Here is an 18,251-nt window from a genome sequence, read left to right as displayed (position 1 = left end):
CCCTTCCCCCAAGTCCCCGCCCCTGCCCTACCTCTTCTCCGCTTCCTCCCCTGAGCGCATCGCGTCCCCGCTCCTCCCCCACTCTCTCTCGGAAAGTCCTAAGCACCACCAAACTGCTGTTAGGCCGCAGGGACGGGGAGGGGCAGGAAGCACTGGGAGGGAGGAGGAGGGGCAGGTACGGAATGCACTTCGGGGGTGGGACGGAGGCGAGGAGGGGGGAGCTTGGCTGCTGGTGGGTGCAGAGCATTAGCTAATTTTTCCCCATGGGTGCTCCAGCCCCAGAGCACCCACGGAGTCGGCACCTATGCTTAGCAGTATTAAGTTTATATATGAATAACAGACTCAATGCAGCAGCAGCATTAAGCAATCAAATAGAAGGAAAGAAATTAACTCAGCCAGCCGGAATACCAAAGAAACTATCCACTATTCCAGAAACATACCTTCAGCTTTCCCCCAAAATCCTGTCAAATGAACAGTTTCTGCAGTGAGCCCAGGAAGTCATCAAATTCAGGCTATCCTGAATTTTGTGTTTCCCTATTTTTAAGAAACTAAGAACAGCCATACTGGGTCAGAGCAAAGGTCCATCTAGCCCAGTATCCTGTCTTCTGACAGTGACCAATCTCAGGTGCCCCAGAAGGAATGAACAGAACAGATAATCATCAGGTGATCCATCCCATTGCCCTTTCCCAGCTTCTGGCAAACAGAAGCTACGGACACCATCCAGGCCCATCCTTGTTAATAGCCACTTATGGACCTATCCTCCATGAATTTATCACATTCATTTTTGAACACGGTTATAGTCTTGGCCTTTGCGACATCTTCTGGCAAAGAGTTCCACAGGTTGACTGTGCGTTGTGTGAAGAAATACTTCCTTTTGTTTTAAACCTGCTGCCTATTAATTTCATTTGGTGACCCCTAGTTCTTTTGTTATGGGAAGGGTAAATAATTCCTTATTTACTTTCTCCACACCAGTCATGATTTTATATACCTCTATCATATCCCCCCTTTGCTGTCTCTTTTCCAAGCTGAGAAGTCCCAGTCTTTCTAATCTCTCCTCATACGAAGCTGTTCCATAACCCTAATCATTTTTGTTGCCCTATTTTGAGCCTTTTCAAATTCCGATGTATCTTTTTTGAGAAGGGATGACCATATCTGCATGCAGTATTCAAGATGTGGGCATATCATGGATTTATATAGAGGCAATATGATATTTTCTGTCTTAATATTTTATCCTTCTCTTAATGATTCCCAACATTCTGTTTGACTGCCGCTGCACACTGAGTGGATGTTTTCAGAGAACTGCCCACAATGACTCCAAGATTAGTCGTAACAGCTAATTTAGACCCCATCATTTTATATGTATAGTTGGAATTGTGTTTTCCAATGTGCATTACTTTGCATTTATCAACACTGGGCAACAAAACAGCAGATGAAATTCAGTCACCCAGTTTTGTGAGATTCCTTTGTAACTCTTTGCAGTCTGCTTTGGACTTAACTATCTTCAGTAGTTATGTATCATCTGCAAATTTTGCAACTTCACTGTTTACGCTTTTTCCAGATCATTTTTTTAAAAACTGTTGTTGTGGTCTCAATACAAACAAAGTTAAGCTATTTAAGCAACAGTAAACAATGGACTTGCAGGAATACAATATTCACTACACCAAAAGAAGTTACAAAAATATAAATTTTCAAAAATACTCTCAAAGCTATCATAGAAAAAAGTTGGCAAAACAGATTCCAAGAATCTCTCACTGAAAGCCACTTTGTTCCCCTAGCTAGAATATTAAAATGAATGTCCTAAAGATTAATCATCATTTGAAGATATTTATAAACTGTCTGATCACATTAATGTTACAATAATTCAAGTATCCGATCAGTTCTATGAACGTATCTTAGTCCTAACCTTCAATACCTCTATGCTCCAACAATAGCCCCTCTCTTTGCACAGACTTCCCAAATTTAGCGCAGTCTTACCTATTGACTAGATGCAAATTACCAAATTCATTCAACTGTGACTGAAGTTTTTAATTTGAAGTGTGGGTCACAGGTGCTACTCTTCCTCCATAATCTACCTGTATTGATAATCCTTTTAATGTTTCTCAACAAAGATAACTGACAATGGCTTATGGCCAAACATATAGTTATTTGGCAAGAAAGACAGACAGAAGTATCTAGCCTGGTGACTCAAGCAGCCACAATAATTAAGACCATTTATAAACTAGTAAGTCATTCAATTACCAAGGGGAAATTTTGTGTGGCTCATATTTGTCAGCTAGAAATTCCAGATTTGGCTGAATATAGTGCTACAGAAATCAACAGTCCTAAAGATTTTATGGCAAAATAAATTCAAAAGAATTCATAAATTCTTAAGTCCGCATCACCACAATATACCAATACTGCACAGGCAAATTAGATCTACATAATGAGTCAGTTAACTTCATGGAGCTCTCTGTTATTTTTCCTTCACAAGTTGTAGAAAACTCTGCTTTTTATTTGTAATTATCTACTAAGCTTGTTACGTCTCAGGCTACCCACATTCACACTTCTGGAACAACATCACATTCACAAAAAAGCAACAAATATAACATTGCTGCATTCAAAAGAACAGTCTTCCTAAAAAGGCAGTTGTGATACAATTATATCTCCACTTTTTACAGTGGAGACTTTCTTTTGCAGCAAGGTGGCTACAAAGACCTTTCATTTCTATTGACAAATGCATTCTACTATGAAATGGACAGTTTAAAACCAGTTTCTTGGAACCTCTCCAACTGAAACTACTTACATTTTTCTAACTCAGGGAATTGTATTCTACCTACTCTAGATTTCCGTCGATAGTTTCAACTGCAGAAGTTATGCTTCACTTTCAACAGTACACTATGTAGCATAGCTGTCCATTGACAACTGAATTTCACCCTAGTAGAGGCTGTATTTCAGTGATGGGTCAAACTGACTCCTGAATACAGAATTTTCTTTTTAAAGCTTTTTAAAATGAAATATACATGAACTGCAGAATGTTTTTTCTTTATGTGAATGCTGAGAAATAAGTGAGGTTAGTTACAAAGTCTAAGTCTTATTCTCCCCCTGGAGGTCACTAAATTTTGTGTTCGTTATTTATTTATTTTAAAATTTAACCAATGATCATGCATATTTACTGCAGTTTCAGACAAGCAGATTGCAACTTTTTCTAATTCATTCCTATTGTCTTTTGGCCATGCACATAGCCACTACCTTTAATCTATGAAAAGAATTCCCATTGCCAGCAATAGGAATTCAGTATACGAATTAGTGTAGAATAAGGTTCTAAAATTGCAATAATGTTGGAGTGAAATTGCCTGTATATTGTTTATGAAACTGTGTATTATGCAAAAAGCAAACTACTACTTTACCTGTTGCTCAGTCTGTGAAGAAGCAGTTTCTTCCAAACCAATAGCTAGTGAATTTTCATTATTTAAAGTGACAGCAATTGGTTGCGAGAGTGTCAGACACTCAGTTTCATCATCTGCTCCTCCAGAAATACCCAGAAACACACTTCTATTAGTTTTATTCACAGAGACTTTTTGCTGTGAAGACTCCAGTTGTCCATGACCTGGATTAAGTTTATAATGTCGTGCTAATCCTCCTTTTCCTATGTAGGATTTTTCACAAGTCTGACATTTAAACATTTTGGGCTTTAGGTTATAATTCAAAGGATTGAATAATGTATCCATTCCCTTTGCTTTCCCCTCATCGTCATCTTCTATGCTTAGTTCGGAATAGTCATCAGAATCAGACTGATGACCATCGGCCAAATCCTCTGTTTTAATGAATTTATAATCTTTCGCTTTATATTTTGGAGGGCGTGAAATCCGTCCACAACGAGTCTTCACTTTCAAAGATTTTTTTAGCTTTAGTTCTTCTTTTTGCTTTTTCTCAAGGCTCGATATAAGAGTATTTGCTGAACTGGCTGCCACCAAAGTAACATTTCGAGACTCTGTAGCAGACACTGTGGCACATGTAGTTTTTTGTCCATTCAGTGTCTGGTGTGTGGGAATCTTATTCACTGACACTGGTCCATCAGGGGCTAAAGGTCTCTGCACAAGTAGCTGAACTGGAGGCTCAGAAGAACTATGCAAGAAAAACTGTTGCTGCTCAGTTCCTGTTACAGGCTGTATCCTAATAATCTGGGGATTAATAATATTAAGTCTAGACAGACCAGAATTCCTACCAACTGGCTGACTTGGTGTTATCGCTTTGGACTGGACTTCTGCAAGAGGTGGCACTGGCTTTTCATTTTCCTTCATCTGCCCCGGCTGCACTTGAACACAAATGGCTTCTAATTGCTTTAGAGGGAAAAAAGTTGAAAATGTAAAAGTACAATATTATTTATCAAGTTTTTACATCTTTGTATATAAGACCTTAAAGTGATATATTATCCAGTTTTCTTACAACCCTCAAGGAACATATTTCCTTCCTTTGAGCTACTAAATTATCATATAGTTGCATTTGTTGCTTAGATAAGGAATTTCAGTTTACTTTGTATATCATATCATTATTTTATTTTTAATGTCCATCAACCATGAATTTAGTTGCCAAAAACTAAGGAATAATTTCTGAAGATGGATCTGTTAGGCAGAGCCCTGTTGAAGTCAATGGGGTTCACTTGTGCAGATTCAGTTGCAAGCTCTAGCCAGGCCTGCACAACATGCGACCTGCGTGGGCTCACTGTGCCGCCCGCGGGCAAGTGATGGGGTGGGGCTGCTGGGTGGGGGAGACACCCTGCCTCACAGCCCTGCGCACACGTGCCACACTCCAACTGCCCTAACGGCCAGAACCGCATGCGTCTCCATCTCCCACTCTCACTGCGCCTGGCTTACAGTGAGTGCGTCACTTCCAGGGCCCGCTGAGGCGGGAAGCACTGGGCATGAGGCAGAGCTGGTAAGTAGAGTGAGAGGAGGGGCACGCGGCCTGGGCTCAAGCTGCAGCTTGGAGGGGGCGGGGGGACTGGGCTGAAACCCCCTTCAAATCCCCTCCTTCAGTTGGGGGCAGGGCGGCTACTGCACTGGTTGGTCCCAAGGTGACCTCCGTAGTGACTGGGGGTGGGAGGGTTGAACAGCCTGTGGGCAGCCAGGATATCCCCAGAGGAGACACGTACGCATGCGTGCGTGTGTGTTGCACTTGACCTGCCCCAACTGCTGCCCCCTTCCCTGGTCCAGGGACCTTCCCCCTCCCCGGCCTCCCGGGCTTCCTCTGTTTGTGTGTTGGACAGTCACATCCAATCCCTTCACACTGCTCCCCTTTCCCCTCCCCTTATTTTATGGGGGGGGGCGATGAACCGAGTGGGCAGGCAGTGGCAAGGCTTTATACTTGGAGGGTGGGGGAGGGGGATGGTTGTTTCCGTGGAGCTGGCCAGCGCTGTGGTGGGGGATGTGTTTCAGGGGGCTGGGCAGTGGTGGGGGGGGGTTCCAGCAGGGCCGGGGGGGTTCGGCCCTCAGCTGTTTTCCTTGGAGTAACATGGCCCTCGCCGCTTTATGAGTTGTGCAGGCCTGCTCTAGACCTATGCTGTGAATCTGTAAACTGAACAAGCACATCTCACCCACAGGACAACTACTGTCTACTAATTTTGCAGGCCAAGTATTAGGCCACAGTTATACCCTAATAAATGCACAGTTGAAAAATCCTTAAGATGATATAAGCAATTCAGGCCTCTGGCCTATCACCTCCTGTCTGTCCTCTTCTCCCCACCCTATTTATTTATTGTTGTTTTGTTTTTTAAAAGATCACATCACAGGGTCAGCAAGGGACTGAGGAGAGTCAAAGCCTGTCGATTGCCTCTTACTTGAAAAGTGTCCATTTCTCTAGCTGCAAACCACCCATCAAAGCACTTAAGCACATGCCAAACTACAAGCACACAAATAATCCCTCTGATGCTGTGCAAACACATGCTTAAGTGCTCTGCTAGATCAAGGCCTAAATGCACAGCTCTCCACTTAAAGGAGAGTCTACAAGTTAATTGCTTCTAGTTTGGCAAATAATTTTCCCCAATTAAGCAAATAATATCCCCAAAGAAATGACTCATTATTATTATTTGTATTACAGTGATGCCCAGAAACTCTGATCATGGACCAGGATCCCACTGTGCTAAGCACCGTATGAAAGGACAGAACAAAAAAAAAAAAATGTAGCCCCTACCCCAAAGACCTGACAGTCTAAATTCAGTCCAGACTTCTAATTTCAAACTTCAAATGTTTCTATTATAACACCACCTGTTCAAGAGTGTGAACAGAGATTTTTCTGTTTTTAAAAACAGTCTTCCATAATACAAACACAGCTGAATGGATGTTACTCACTTTAAAAAAAAAAAAAGTTACTGTTGGGCAAGAACCAAACATGGAACATCTTAGCCCAAAAGGAAAATACTTGGGAAAGTTAAAAAGTGCATGAAAACAAAAGTTATAATAGAAAGAGCTTTAAAATCTCAAGTGTAGCAGGCAGCCACTGTTATAAAAAAATCTCCACAGATCAATGGGCTAGCACAAACTAAGTACCCCAAACAGTTGCTAGATACGCTAGACTGACAGGTTACACTGGTCTAGTAGCTGTAAAGCAGTTCTTGCAAATCATGTTGGACAACTGTGCTTATTCTGCCAGACTAGAACATAGGTTATTCTGGCCAGCGCCTGTCATCTCCATTGAATAGTATACCCTCTACCTTGTTAGAAACTGAGCTGCTCGCAACACCAGTCTTCCAACTATGAGACTGGAGAAATCTAATTCCAAGGCAAGTTAAACTGATCAGGAAATTAGGGTCAGCAGTGGAACTAGTGCAACAGCACTCAGCACAGTTTCATCACTGAGAACGGGCCGTGACTATTCAGTGTTCAGCACATTCTAGTACCCAGGCCCAATTCTATATTGGAGACCACTTTCCCGTTCACTTGGCCCTTGGCTTTCCAAAGACATTCCCTCTTCCCCTTCGTTTACCTTGTGTACAAGGCACCTGGTGGTACCGATAGCTTTGCCCTGCTGAAGGGCGACCTGCTGGGCCACATTCTGCAACTGCTGTGCTGCATTGTGCATGATACTGGTCACTGGCTGGGACCCGGAGGCAGCAGTCAGACTACAACCCTGTGGGGATCTGCTGAACCCTGATCCTGAGGGCACGACGCTAATCTCCTGGGGTAGCGAGTACCCCCCAGCTCGGCGAGGAGGCAGCAGTAAGGACCCAATGCCAGCTCCAGAGGAGGGAAGAAGAGGCAGTGGAGACTGTTTCTGGGCCCTGCTCACTTGTTCGATGACCCTCCGCAGCTCCTCGGGGGCCAGGGGCGTCGCTGTGGCCTGCTGGCCGGGAGGCTGAGCCAGTGGCTCGGCCTGGCTCCTCTCCGCAGGCAAATTCTCCGTCAGCCCAACTGCCTGGTTCTCGGTCGCCACCACCAACTGCTCCTCCGCGCTCAGCTCAGCCCCCTGCACCAGGCTCCCACCTGGCTCCAGGTACAGGGTGGTGCCGACGGCGGAGGAGCTGGCAGCCAGGCTCTGGGCCAACTCCTCGGTCACCGCCAGCACCTCCGATCGCTCCTCGGTGGGGGATCCAGCCTCCAGGGGGGGCACCAGGCCCCCGCCTTCCTCAGGCTCCAGCGGACCCAGCAAGTCACCCCTGGCCGCGACCGCCCCGCGGGGATACCCAGGTCCCAGCAGGCCAACCCCCTCCCCGGCCGCCGCGCTGTGGCGAGCCCCGCGGGCGGCGGCCGGTCCGGGGGGCTCTTCCTCAGCAGGAGGCGGCGGCGGCGATGCCAACGCCGCGCTCTCTCCGCCCCCATTCTCGGGAGCCGCCATCTTGGCAGCGCTCAGGGGGCGGGAGACGCATTCGGCCCCCAGGTCTTAAAGGTGCGGCGAGAACCCAGAGGAACCGGCAATACAGGAGCCAATGGGGTCCACCGCTGCAGTCTGGACACGTCATCGTGGAAGGGGCGTGGTCATGTGGATGACTGGGGCCCAGCAGGGACAAGACACTTTTGAAAGCGTTTTCCTGTGCGATGGTGTTCAGTGTACTAGTGTAATACAGTTGAATTCGGTATACACTCATTCAACAGTATAGTCCAGTGCAATTCAACACAACAGAGTTTAATTCAATTCAGTGCAACATCCCGCAAGTATAATTCAATACAGTGCAATTCATAGGGCGTCAGTACGTCTGTATAGACAGATTTGATACACGATGGGATAGACAAAAAGCATCTGAAACTGATTATAGTGCTTTTAAAAGTAAAAATAAGGGATGGGGGAAGATCTCAAGCCTTTTTTTTTGTACAGTAAATGGTATCCAAACCAAATGTCAGCCTGTTTTCTGAAACATACAAGATATAATCCCCCGATTAAGAGGTTTTAATGGAAATGTCAGGTCAACTTTACCCCCAAAGGTATTGCCTCATTATCTTAACATTTTGGCTCTAATCCTGCGACGACATGTGCGCGTGCTTACCCCTCAGATCTACGGGTAAGGATAAAAGTACATGCATGTTCTTTTCAATGAGTAGCGTTCTGAGTCTACCCTGACTTTTAATCACTTGATTAGGAATGTTTTCTTCAAATTTTTAATCTGAAGTAGGGAGTTTTCTCTGCATGACAATATTTTTACAATCAGTTTTCAGAGTGACGTAAAATTATTCAAGAGAATCAAGAGACACCAGTTTTCTACTTTTAAACGTTCGAAAGCAAAAATAAAGAGACTATTTGAAATTTGGAGAGGGACTATTTTACATCTACAGTTTACTTCTCAGCTTACCTAAATGTGCTGTGTTGTTACTCTATTGCTGAATATTATTTTGTATTGCATCAAGTAATGTGCTATAACAAAAACATATGAAAAGTCAAATATGAGTGTGCAGATAGATGCAGGCATAATGGATACACCTGTGTTTCTGACTGCAGATAATGTAACTGCGGTTGCATAACATTCTCAGGCAAAGGTTCCCCCTAAAAACTATGGTGCTGCATTATAAGGTTATAGCTCTCTTAAAAAGCTTGATGGAGAGGCAGTTTAAACCTCACCCTTTTGGTAGCTGATTGAAAGTAAAATAATCTCAGTCGTTATTTTATAACGTTTTAATTTTAATATGCGCGTGTTAATTTGCGTTTTTATCCATCAAAACATTAATGGAAAGTCAATAAAATAAAAATCTTTTAAAAAGAATGCCGCTTTGTGGCCCGTACGGGGATCGAACCCGCGACCTTGGCGTTATTAGCACCACGCTCTAACCAACTGAGCTAACCGGCCACCTCGTGTTAATGGTTTTGCACTGATCTCTAGAAGAATAACACAGATACTACTGTTGCCGTTTCTCTCCCTCTAGTTTACTGTGGAGCAGGGGTAGGCAAACTATTGCACGGGTACAAAAGGCAGCACACGAACTAATTTTTTCAGTAGCACTCACACTGCCCCGCTCCTGACCACAAATCCAGGGGCTCTGCGTTTTAAATGAAGCTTCTTAAATATTTTTAAATCCTTATTTACTTTACATACAACAATAGTTTAGTTCTATATTATAGACTTATAGAAAGAAACCTTCTAAAAACGTTAAAATGTATGACTGGCACACGGAACCTTAAATTAGAGTGAATAAATGAAAACCCAGCACAGCACTTTTGAAAGGTTGCCAACCCCTGCTGTAAAGTCTAAATATCGCCCCTTCCCCAGACTGTGTATTCAGTTTCCACCCCTACAGCGAGTTCTCAGGGTCCAGACTCCAGACCTTCTAGGTTCAATCAGCATATTTGAGCCAGCTATTACATAAAACCATCCAAAGAGTTCAGACTGGGGACCATGACTACGCGGGAGCAACAATCCTAAGGTAGGAACAGACGGAGGTCGCATTCGTTCAGGCTAGATTCATAACTAGTAAGTTATACCCCTCAAATAGCTTTTTAACAGTGACTCCAGTTTTATTTCATTAAATTGAAATATTTCTTTTGCTATTTATTATTTATTTTTAATTCCCACTTATTTTACATAATGCTTTTTAAACAAATATTGCATTGGTAAAATATGTCCTGTGTATTATTTTCTTTCTATAACATTTGGGTTTATTTAAATTATATATTTATTTTACATTCAAATAAACTTGTATTATTTATAGATGGTCAGTCCTGCAGCAAATCTTGCAGTTTTCAGCTGAGATTGCTACGTAGGCCATCAAACAAGAAAAAGAACCACCGACAGGGGGAGTGCAAGTTAGTAAACCAGAAATTCTGTTTACTGCACATGCATCAAATCCACTATTTTTCTGTCTAATGCTGTAGGTTCTCTGGCAAAGCTGATGAACTTCTAACTGGATTGCAGCCATACCACTTTTATCCCTAGGTGGTTCACAGTGAATGACAGGTGGTAAGGATCAACTGTAGGCTTAACATACCTACCTAAATATGACTCTGAAAAGAGGAGGTAGTACTCACTTTACATCTAATCATTGTTGCTATATTTAATTTATTGAATAAATATGCACCTATCTATACAGTACTATATACTTAATATACTTCTAAAATTGTTCATTAACCAGAAATGTTGTGTGACTGTAGCAACAATTCATAGATTCATAGGACTGGAAGGGACCTGGAGAGGTCTTCTAGTACAGTCCTCTGTGCTCAAGGCAGAACAAAGCATTTGACCATTCCTGACAGGTATTTGTTTAACGTGCTCTTAAAGACCCCCAATGACAGAGATTCCACAACCTCCTTAGGCAATTTATTTCAGTACTTAACTATCTTGACAGTTACGAAGTTTTTCCTAATGTACAACCTAAACCTCCCTTGCTGCAATTTAAGCCCATTGCTTCTTGTCCTATCCACAGAAGTTAAGAACAACAGTTTTTCTCCCTCCTCCTTGTAACAACCTTTTATATACTTGAAAATTGTTATGACCCCTGTCTTCTCTTTTCCAAACTAAACAAACCCAATTTTTTTGATCTTCCTTCATAAGCAGGGCCACCGAGAGGATTCAGGGGGCCTGGGGCAAAGCAATTTCGGGGGCCCATTCCATAAAAAAAGTTGTAATACTATAGTAACGTATTTGGAAATGTAAAAAATAACCAGTGAAATACATTCAAAAATTATTTTTTAATCATTTGAAAATACACGAAATACATGATTTAAAAACATTAAATGCTTTAATCACTCTCTCACTCACTCATGCCCGTCACCCCAATCGGGGTATGGGCCGCCAACAACAGATCTCCAGAGTCCTCTATCCTGGGCCATTCACTCTAGCTGGTTCCAGGTATAGCCCATTTTTTTGCTATCAGCCTGAAGGTCGCGTCGCCAGGTGTTTCTTGGACGGCCTCTTTTCCGCTTGCCTTGGGGGTTCCACCGCAGTGCCTGTCTGGTGATGTTAGTTGGCTGCTTGCGTAGTGTATGTCCTATCCAACCCCACCTTCTCCTTCTGATTTCTTCCTCTGCTGGGAGTTGACGGGTCCTCTCCAAGAGGTGGATGTTACTGATGGTGTCTGGCCAGCGGATCTGGAGAATCCTTCTGAGGCAGCTATTAATGAAGGTCTGGATCTTCCTGGTGGTTGTTTTGGTTGTCCTCCAGGTTTCAGCTCCATACAGTAGGACTGATTTCACATTGGAGTTGAACAGTCGAATTTTTATTGCCAAAGACAGCTCTCTGGAGCTCCAGATGTTCTTGAGCTGTAATAAGGCTGCTCTTGCCTTACCAATCCTTACTTTGATGTCTGCGTCAGTGCCACCCTGCTGGTCGATGATGCTACCTAAGTAGGTGAAGGACTGCACTTCTTCCAGAGGGCTTCCATTCAGTGTGACTGGGTCATTGCTGATGGAGTTAATCCTAAGGATCTTGGTCTTGTCCTTGTGAATGTTGAGGCCAACCTGTGATGACGTGGCTGCCACTACTTTGGTCTTCTCTTCCATCTGCTGTTTACTGTGCGAAAGGAGTGAAAGGTCATCAGCAAAGTCCAGGTCATCAAGCTGGGTCCACAATGTCCACTTACGGCATCCCAGCAAAGGTGGTCAACCTGATCAAGAACTCATATGACAGTATACACTGCAGAGTGATCCATGGAGGGCAGCTCACTAACAGCTTCCAGGTGCGAACTGGAGTCAGGCAAGGATGCTTGTTGTCACCACTTCTCTTTCTCCTCCTCATTGATTGGATTATGAAGACATCCACTTACGAGCGTAGGAAATGCTTTAATGGTATGTATAAATTTGCAATTACATAATGGGCTGTCGCTGGGTGATGGTAATGGTTGGTGCAAATGGACTGTTGCTGCCTGGGGGTGGCGCTACTGTTACCCAGGGCTGGGTGGGGAGTTGGGCTCTGGGTTGGGGGTGCCCAGCTCAGAGGGGCTGGGCTCAGAGTTGGGGGTCAGGGCTGTGGAGGGGATGGGGTCAGTGGCATGCTCGGCTCAGAGGGGCTGGGCTCGGTGCTGGGGGTCAGGGCTGTGGGGGGCTGGGCTCAGGGGGTGCCTGGCTCAGAGGGGCTGGGGTCGAGGCTGGGCGTCAGGACTGTGGGGGGATGGGATCAGGGTGCCAGGCTCAGAGGGGCTTACCTTGCTGCTTACTCCCCCTTCTCCCCTGCCAGAGCCTCAGCGAGCCACATCTAGGAGCTCCTGCCGCTCGGCCCACCGGAGCTCGCAGCCCTGCCCCCTTGCCTCGTGACTCCGAGCGGAAGGACCTCAGGACCCGCCCAAGCGATGCCACTGCAGTGCTGTCCAGGGCCACTCCTGGACACGGCATGCTGAGGCACTGGAGGATGGGGGAAGGCAAAGGCGGAGGTGGGAGGGAGCCTCCGACATTCTTGTGGGGGCCCCTGCAGGGCCCAGAGCCTGGGGCAAATTGCCCAACTTGCCCCCACCCAGGCGGCCCTGCTCATAAGTCATGTTTTCTAGACCTTTAATAGTTTTTGTTGCTTTTCTCTGGACTTTCTCCAGTTTATCCACATCTTTCCTGAAATGTGGTGCCCAGATCTGGACACAATACTCCAGTTGAGGCTGTATCATCATGGAGTAGAGGGGAAGAATTATTTCTCATGTCTTGCTTACAACACTCTTGCTAATACATGCCAGAATATGTTTGCTTTTTTGCAACAGTGTTACACTGCTGACTGGGGAGCACCCACGGGAAAACATTTGTGGGTGCTCAGCACCCACCAGCAGCTCCCTGTGGCCCTGCCCCGCCCCCCTGCTCCAACTCACCTCTGCCTCCGCCTCCTCAGCGAGCGTGCCGCCACATCCTGCTTCTCCCTCCTCCTTTCCAGCACTTGCACTGCGAAACAGCTGATTTGCTGGGCAGGGAGGGAGGGAGGGAGGAGGAGGGGGAATGTGGTGCGCTGGGGGAAGAGGCGGGGCCGTGGAGTGGATTTGGGGAAGAGATCTAATAGGGAGAGGGAGGGGATGGGGTTTGGGCGGGGACATTGGGTATAGGGTTGGAATGGGGGCGGGGCCAGGGACAGGGATGGGGTGGAGTCAGAGCAGGGCCATGGGTGGGGAAAGGGGTAGGGGAGGCACGGGCACCCATTGGCACCAGAGAAAGTTGGCGCCTATGCTGTTGACTCATATTGAGCTTGTGATCCACTATGATGTCAGATCCCTTTACGCAGCACTCCTTACATAGTTATTTCCCATTTTGTATGTGTGCAACTGATTGTTCCTTCATAAATGGAGTACTTTGCATTTGTTCGTATTGAATTTCATCCTAATTAACTTCAAACCAGTTCTCCAGTTTGTCCAGATCATTCTGAATCCTAATCCTATCCTTCAAGATATTTGCAACCGCTCTCAGCTCGGTATTCTCTGCAAAAATTATAAGTGACAGGTTTCAGAGGGGTAGCCATGTTAGTCTGTATCAGCAAGAACAATGAGGAGTCCTTGTGGCACCTTAGAGACTAACAGATTTATTTGGGAATATCAACAGAGGGGAAATGACTTTTTGTAGTGCTAATGAGGCCAATTCAATCAGGGTGGATGTGGCTCACAGATACTCACACCTTCTTGTTAACTGTTGGGAATGGGCCACATCTACCCTGATTGAATTGGCCTCGTTAGCACCTATGCCCCACTTGGTAAGGCAACTCCCATCTTTTCATGTGCTGTATATTTATATCTTCCTACTGTATTTTTCACTCCATGTATTTGATGAAGTGGGTTATAGCCCATGAAAGCTTATGCCCAAATAAATCTGTTAGTCTCTAAGGTGTGTCATAAGTAGATAGGTAAGGTAAGGGTTAAGTTTCTTTTACCTGGAAAGGGTAACCAAACACCTGACCAGAGGACCAATCAGAGAACTGGATTGTTTAAAGTCAGGGGTGGGAATTTGTATACTCGGGGTCTTTGTTGTTTTCTCGGCTATGGGTAAACAAGGTTTCCTCCTAACTCCCTCTTATCTTAAAGTTTCTTCTAAACATCTGTAAGTACAAGGAAAACAAAGTAATTCAGCTATGATGAGCTTGTGTTGTATTCACATGTAATGTTGATTTGTTGGACTGGTTTAATTGGGTATCTTTTAAATCAGACTGTTTCTTCATATTTTCTTATAAGCAAGAGCCTGTATTGAGTTTCTTAATGCAAGATTATTGTTTATATTTCCTTTTTTTTAATATAAACTTTTCTTTTAAAACTTGTGGAAGTTTCTTTCCTAGGGAGGCAAAGGGAAGGGAAAAGCCAGGCTGTGGGCTATTTTCCTATTGTTTCAGGGAAAGAGCAGGCTACGGGAAAGAGAAAGAATCATCTCTGTTCTCTTGTGGTTGAAGTTTTTCTCTAGTTACTGCTACGAGATCAGGGAGGGGGAATTCCTGTGTGCTAGTGTGATTAGCTGTGAATGCATAGCCTCGGGGACGCTAGATTGCCTCTCCGGTTGCATTCAAAGAGTGAAGTCTAGTCTCGCACCGGCTAACCCAGTGAAGGGGGGGAAGCTGGGAGAGAAGAGAGGGAGAAACCCAGGGCTCTGGGTCTTGGGGGTCCCCCAGGGGACAGTTGGGGTGACTCAGGGGGCATACTAGGACCCCCAATAGTCCTAGTTGGTGGCAGCGAGAATATCCAAGCTGGTAGTGAGCTTGGGGGAGTTCAGGTAAGCCCCCAGATTTTGGACGCTAAAGTCCAGATCTGGGACAGGAGGCTATTACCACAAGGTGCCACAAGGACTTCTTGTTAAAAATTGTAAGTGTACTCTCTATGCCATTATCTAAATCACTGATGAAGATACTGGACAGAACTGGACTCAGAACTGATCCCTGCAGGACCCTGCAAGACTTGATATGCCCTTACAGCTTGACTGTGAACCACTGATAACTACTCTCTGGGAACATGCGTCCGATGAAGTGGGCTGTAGCCCACAAAAGCTTATGCTCAAATAAATCTGTTAGTCTCTAAGGTGTCACAAGTACTCCTGTTCTTTTCTCTGGGAACAGTTTTCCAACCTATTATGCACTCACCTTATATTAAGTCCACCTAGGTTGTATTTCCCTAGTTTGTTTATGAGAATGTCATGCGAGACAGTATCAAAACCTAACTAAAGTCACAATATACCACATCTACCACTCTCCTCCCATCCACAAGACTTGTTATCTTAAAACTTTTAAAACTTACTATTAAAACTTCATATTTCAAATTTGTATTAGATTTTTACATTTTTAATTGAAAACACAATACTGATACACTAGTACCGTTAAAAAAATACAAGCCTAAGTCACTACTTTCTACAAGAAAATGTATGAAAGAGCCAAATAATTCTGCAAGTTTGAATATATGTAATTTCTATGGAATTCTCCCAGTAAGCCCCATTTTTCACAAACTGTTTTACAGTTACATTGGGGGGGGGGTGTGTGTTTTATAATACTTTGTTTCTATAGCTTTGATTATTTAAAATAAAAAAATATTTATTTGTACTATCACGGGCAAGCATGGTGCTTTATAGAAACGCATAACAAGATGCATTTACAGTCCTGCTCCTGTAATGGGACTACTCAGGCAATTACAAATGTTAAGTGTTACAGAGACAAGGTGAGTGAGGTAATATCTTTTATTTGACCAACTTTTGGTGGGGAGAGAGACAAGCGCTCTTGCAGCAGTCACTCCAAAGACGACATAGGAATTTGTGAGGATGCAGGGTCCCAGGTGAACAGTGCAGGATCACAGCCTACTGTAGACACAGCCGTCTACAGACAATGCGGGCATGGAGGAATCCAGTTCACCACAAAGGTGACACAAGACAGTTTTCATTGTGTAAGAGTACAGCAAGCCAGACTGTGATGGAAGCCTGGGCGATATTACTGCACAGTCATCTAGACCGTGTCTGCCTCAGCAAAGGACTTGACTAGGAATAGTCAATAGGTGGACCACGGGCCAAAGCTGGAACACCAGACACTTTTGAAATGACTGTGAAATCTTTTTATTTACTGATTATCATCTTTATTGTTATTGTGGTGTGAAAAAATGTTCCTCTGAAGTCTAGACCTTGACTATTCCTTCACCAAGACCTTGACAAAAAATAATTGACTACCCCTGCGCTAGACACCGCTGAACAGTGTGACCTTCCCCTGCCTTGAGAAGACCCAGGTCTGGTGCTACCATTAATGGGAACTAGGCAGTTGCCTAGGGCGCCAAGATTTGGGGGCACCAAAAAGTGGTGCTCCTAATATTTTTTTTTACAGCAGTTCCTGCCTGAGCACAGGGTTCCTGCTCCACTTCCCCCGCCTCCCAGGCTTGCAGCGCCAATCAGCTGTTTGGCGCCACAAGCCTGGGAAGAGCATTAGAGCAGGGGCAGCATGCTTGGGGAGGATACAGAGGAGAGGTGAGCTGGGGTGGGGAGGTGAAGAACGGCTCCCGGGGCCGGAGAGTTGCCGCAGGGGTGCCTGGGGGGGGGGCCAAGCTGCCACAGGGCTCCCCACCCCAGCTCACCTCTGCTCCGCATCCTCCCTGAGCTCACCACCCCTACTCTAATTCTCCTCCCCTCTCAGGGTTGGGGCACCCTGAGAAGATTCCCCCAGTCCTGCGGGGCTGCCCAGGTAGGGCCAGCCTAACCTACTCCTCCTCCTGGACCCAGCCCACCCATAGGGAGCCTCCTCAGGGGCAGGGCACCTGCCCGGCCCTCAGAGCTTGGAAACCTGGGAACACAAATCCCTACTGTGTTTTCCCAACAGTCACTGACTGAGGAGCAAAAGAAGTCTCTACTGCCCATGCGCAAGCGGAGCGTGAGGGTACAAGGTTCTGGTTTCCCACTGTGCATCATCTGCCAAGGACGGGTGGGGAGAACAGAGAAAGCGAGAGGGTTGCTACGCCTGCGCAAAAGGGGTCCTAAGTAGCCGGGCCTAAAAACAAGCTGTACTACTGCGCGGCTGTGAGGGTAAAGATAGGAGAGACCGTAATCTCGGGCCCAGGGAGAAGAAGGAGACTGCATTGCGCTTGCGCGGCTTTGTGGGCGGGTGGGGCTGACTCGGCCGTGTGTCTGGGCTGGGATCTGAGCCTGTGCGGTTGCCAGGGTGACGGGAATACAACATGGCGCGCTGACAGCTCTGCCGGGAGGGGTGGGCGCTGCAGAGGAGGCCTCAGCCTTTCCCTCTCCGTCCCCACACTGCTGAGGAGCCGCAGGATGAACAGTAAGGGCGGAGAGTTACGGGGCCCGGGGGCGGTGTGAGGGGCGGAAGCCTCCCCGTGGGCTGCGGGCAGGACCGGCGCCAGGGTTTCTCCCGCCCTAGGCGCACGGCCATTTCGCCGCCCCGCGCGTTTCTCCCGCCAGCGGCTCCGGGAGATCCACTGGAGCCGCGCGGGACCAGCGGATCCTCCGCAGATAGGACTGCGGCAGGTCCACCGGAGCCGCGTGGCGCCCCCAAATAATGCTGGCGCCCTAGGCGATTGCCTAAGCGGCCTAAATGCAAGGGCAGGCCCTGGCTGCGGGAGAGGGCCTCCCGCTGTGGGGAGGGTCCTGGCAGGGCAGGTGCTTCTGTGGGGAGGGACAGTTTCTCTGTGGAGAGAAGACGCTTCTGGGGTGCAGCAGGCAGGATGTGTAAGTGGGAGCGGGATCGCCGGAGGTCTGCAGTGGGTCTTGTGGCAGGGAGCAGACCCTCCTAGGGCAGGGAGAATGGAGATACTGTGTGAGGACGGAGGTGAGGGGATGTCTAAGTCTTGCTGTGGGGGGATGCATGAGGGGCTTGTGCCCCCCTTCTGTTATGTGTGAGTGGGGCACCCTATGTGGAGGACTAGGCTCCAGTGTCAGATCCATTTGGAACAGAAATGGCCCTGCTGTTGAGATGGGGATGGAGTATGCATATT

General features: G+C 46.2%; 2 protein-coding genes and 1 non-coding gene across 7 annotated transcripts in view; 1 reads left to right on the top strand and 2 right to left on the bottom strand.

Annotated features, from left to right (window-relative positions):
* Positions 1–7,891, bottom strand: part of ZNF839 (zinc finger protein 839) — a 21,084-nt gene extending 13,193 nt beyond the window's left edge. The window contains exons 1-2 of the mRNA XM_032777388.2: positions 6,961–7,891; positions 3,387–4,319 (exon numbers count right to left, since the gene is read on the bottom strand). Of these exons, the coding sequence (XP_032633279.1) occupies positions 3,387–4,319; positions 6,961–7,809 (1,782 nt within the window). The 5' untranslated portion in view covers positions 7,810–7,891. The remainder of the gene's footprint in view (positions 1–3,386; positions 4,320–6,960) is intronic.
* A 1,285-nt stretch (positions 7,892–9,176) lies between these two features.
* On the bottom strand, positions 9,177–9,250 carry TRNAI-AAU (transfer RNA isoleucine (anticodon AAU)). The gene has a single exon. It is a non-coding gene; the product is annotated as a tRNA-Ile (tRNA).
* Positions 9,251–17,447: 8,197 nt separating this feature from the next.
* MOK (MOK protein kinase) overlaps positions 17,448–18,251 on the top strand; it is a 33,981-nt gene continuing 33,177 nt past the window's right edge. For 4 of the 5 annotated variants that reach the window (XM_032777385.2, XM_032777381.2, XM_032777387.2 and 1 more), the window contains exon 1: positions 17,470–17,578. In XM_032777385.2, the coding sequence (XP_032633276.1) occupies positions 17,572–17,578 (7 nt within the window). In that variant the 5' untranslated portion in view covers positions 17,470–17,571. Of the gene's footprint in view, positions 17,579–18,251 lie in introns of all 5 variants that reach the window. The other variant, XM_032777382.2, reaches the window with a different exon arrangement.

This window comes from Chelonoidis abingdonii, chromosome 4, assembly GCF_003597395.2.
Source record: "Chelonoidis abingdonii isolate Lonesome George chromosome 4, CheloAbing_2.0, whole genome shotgun sequence".
Classification (NCBI taxonomy): domain Eukaryota; kingdom Metazoa; phylum Chordata; order Testudines; family Testudinidae; genus Chelonoidis; species Chelonoidis abingdonii.
Note: the sequence above shows the minus strand (reverse complement) of the source record. Positions and strands in the feature narration are given on the sequence as shown.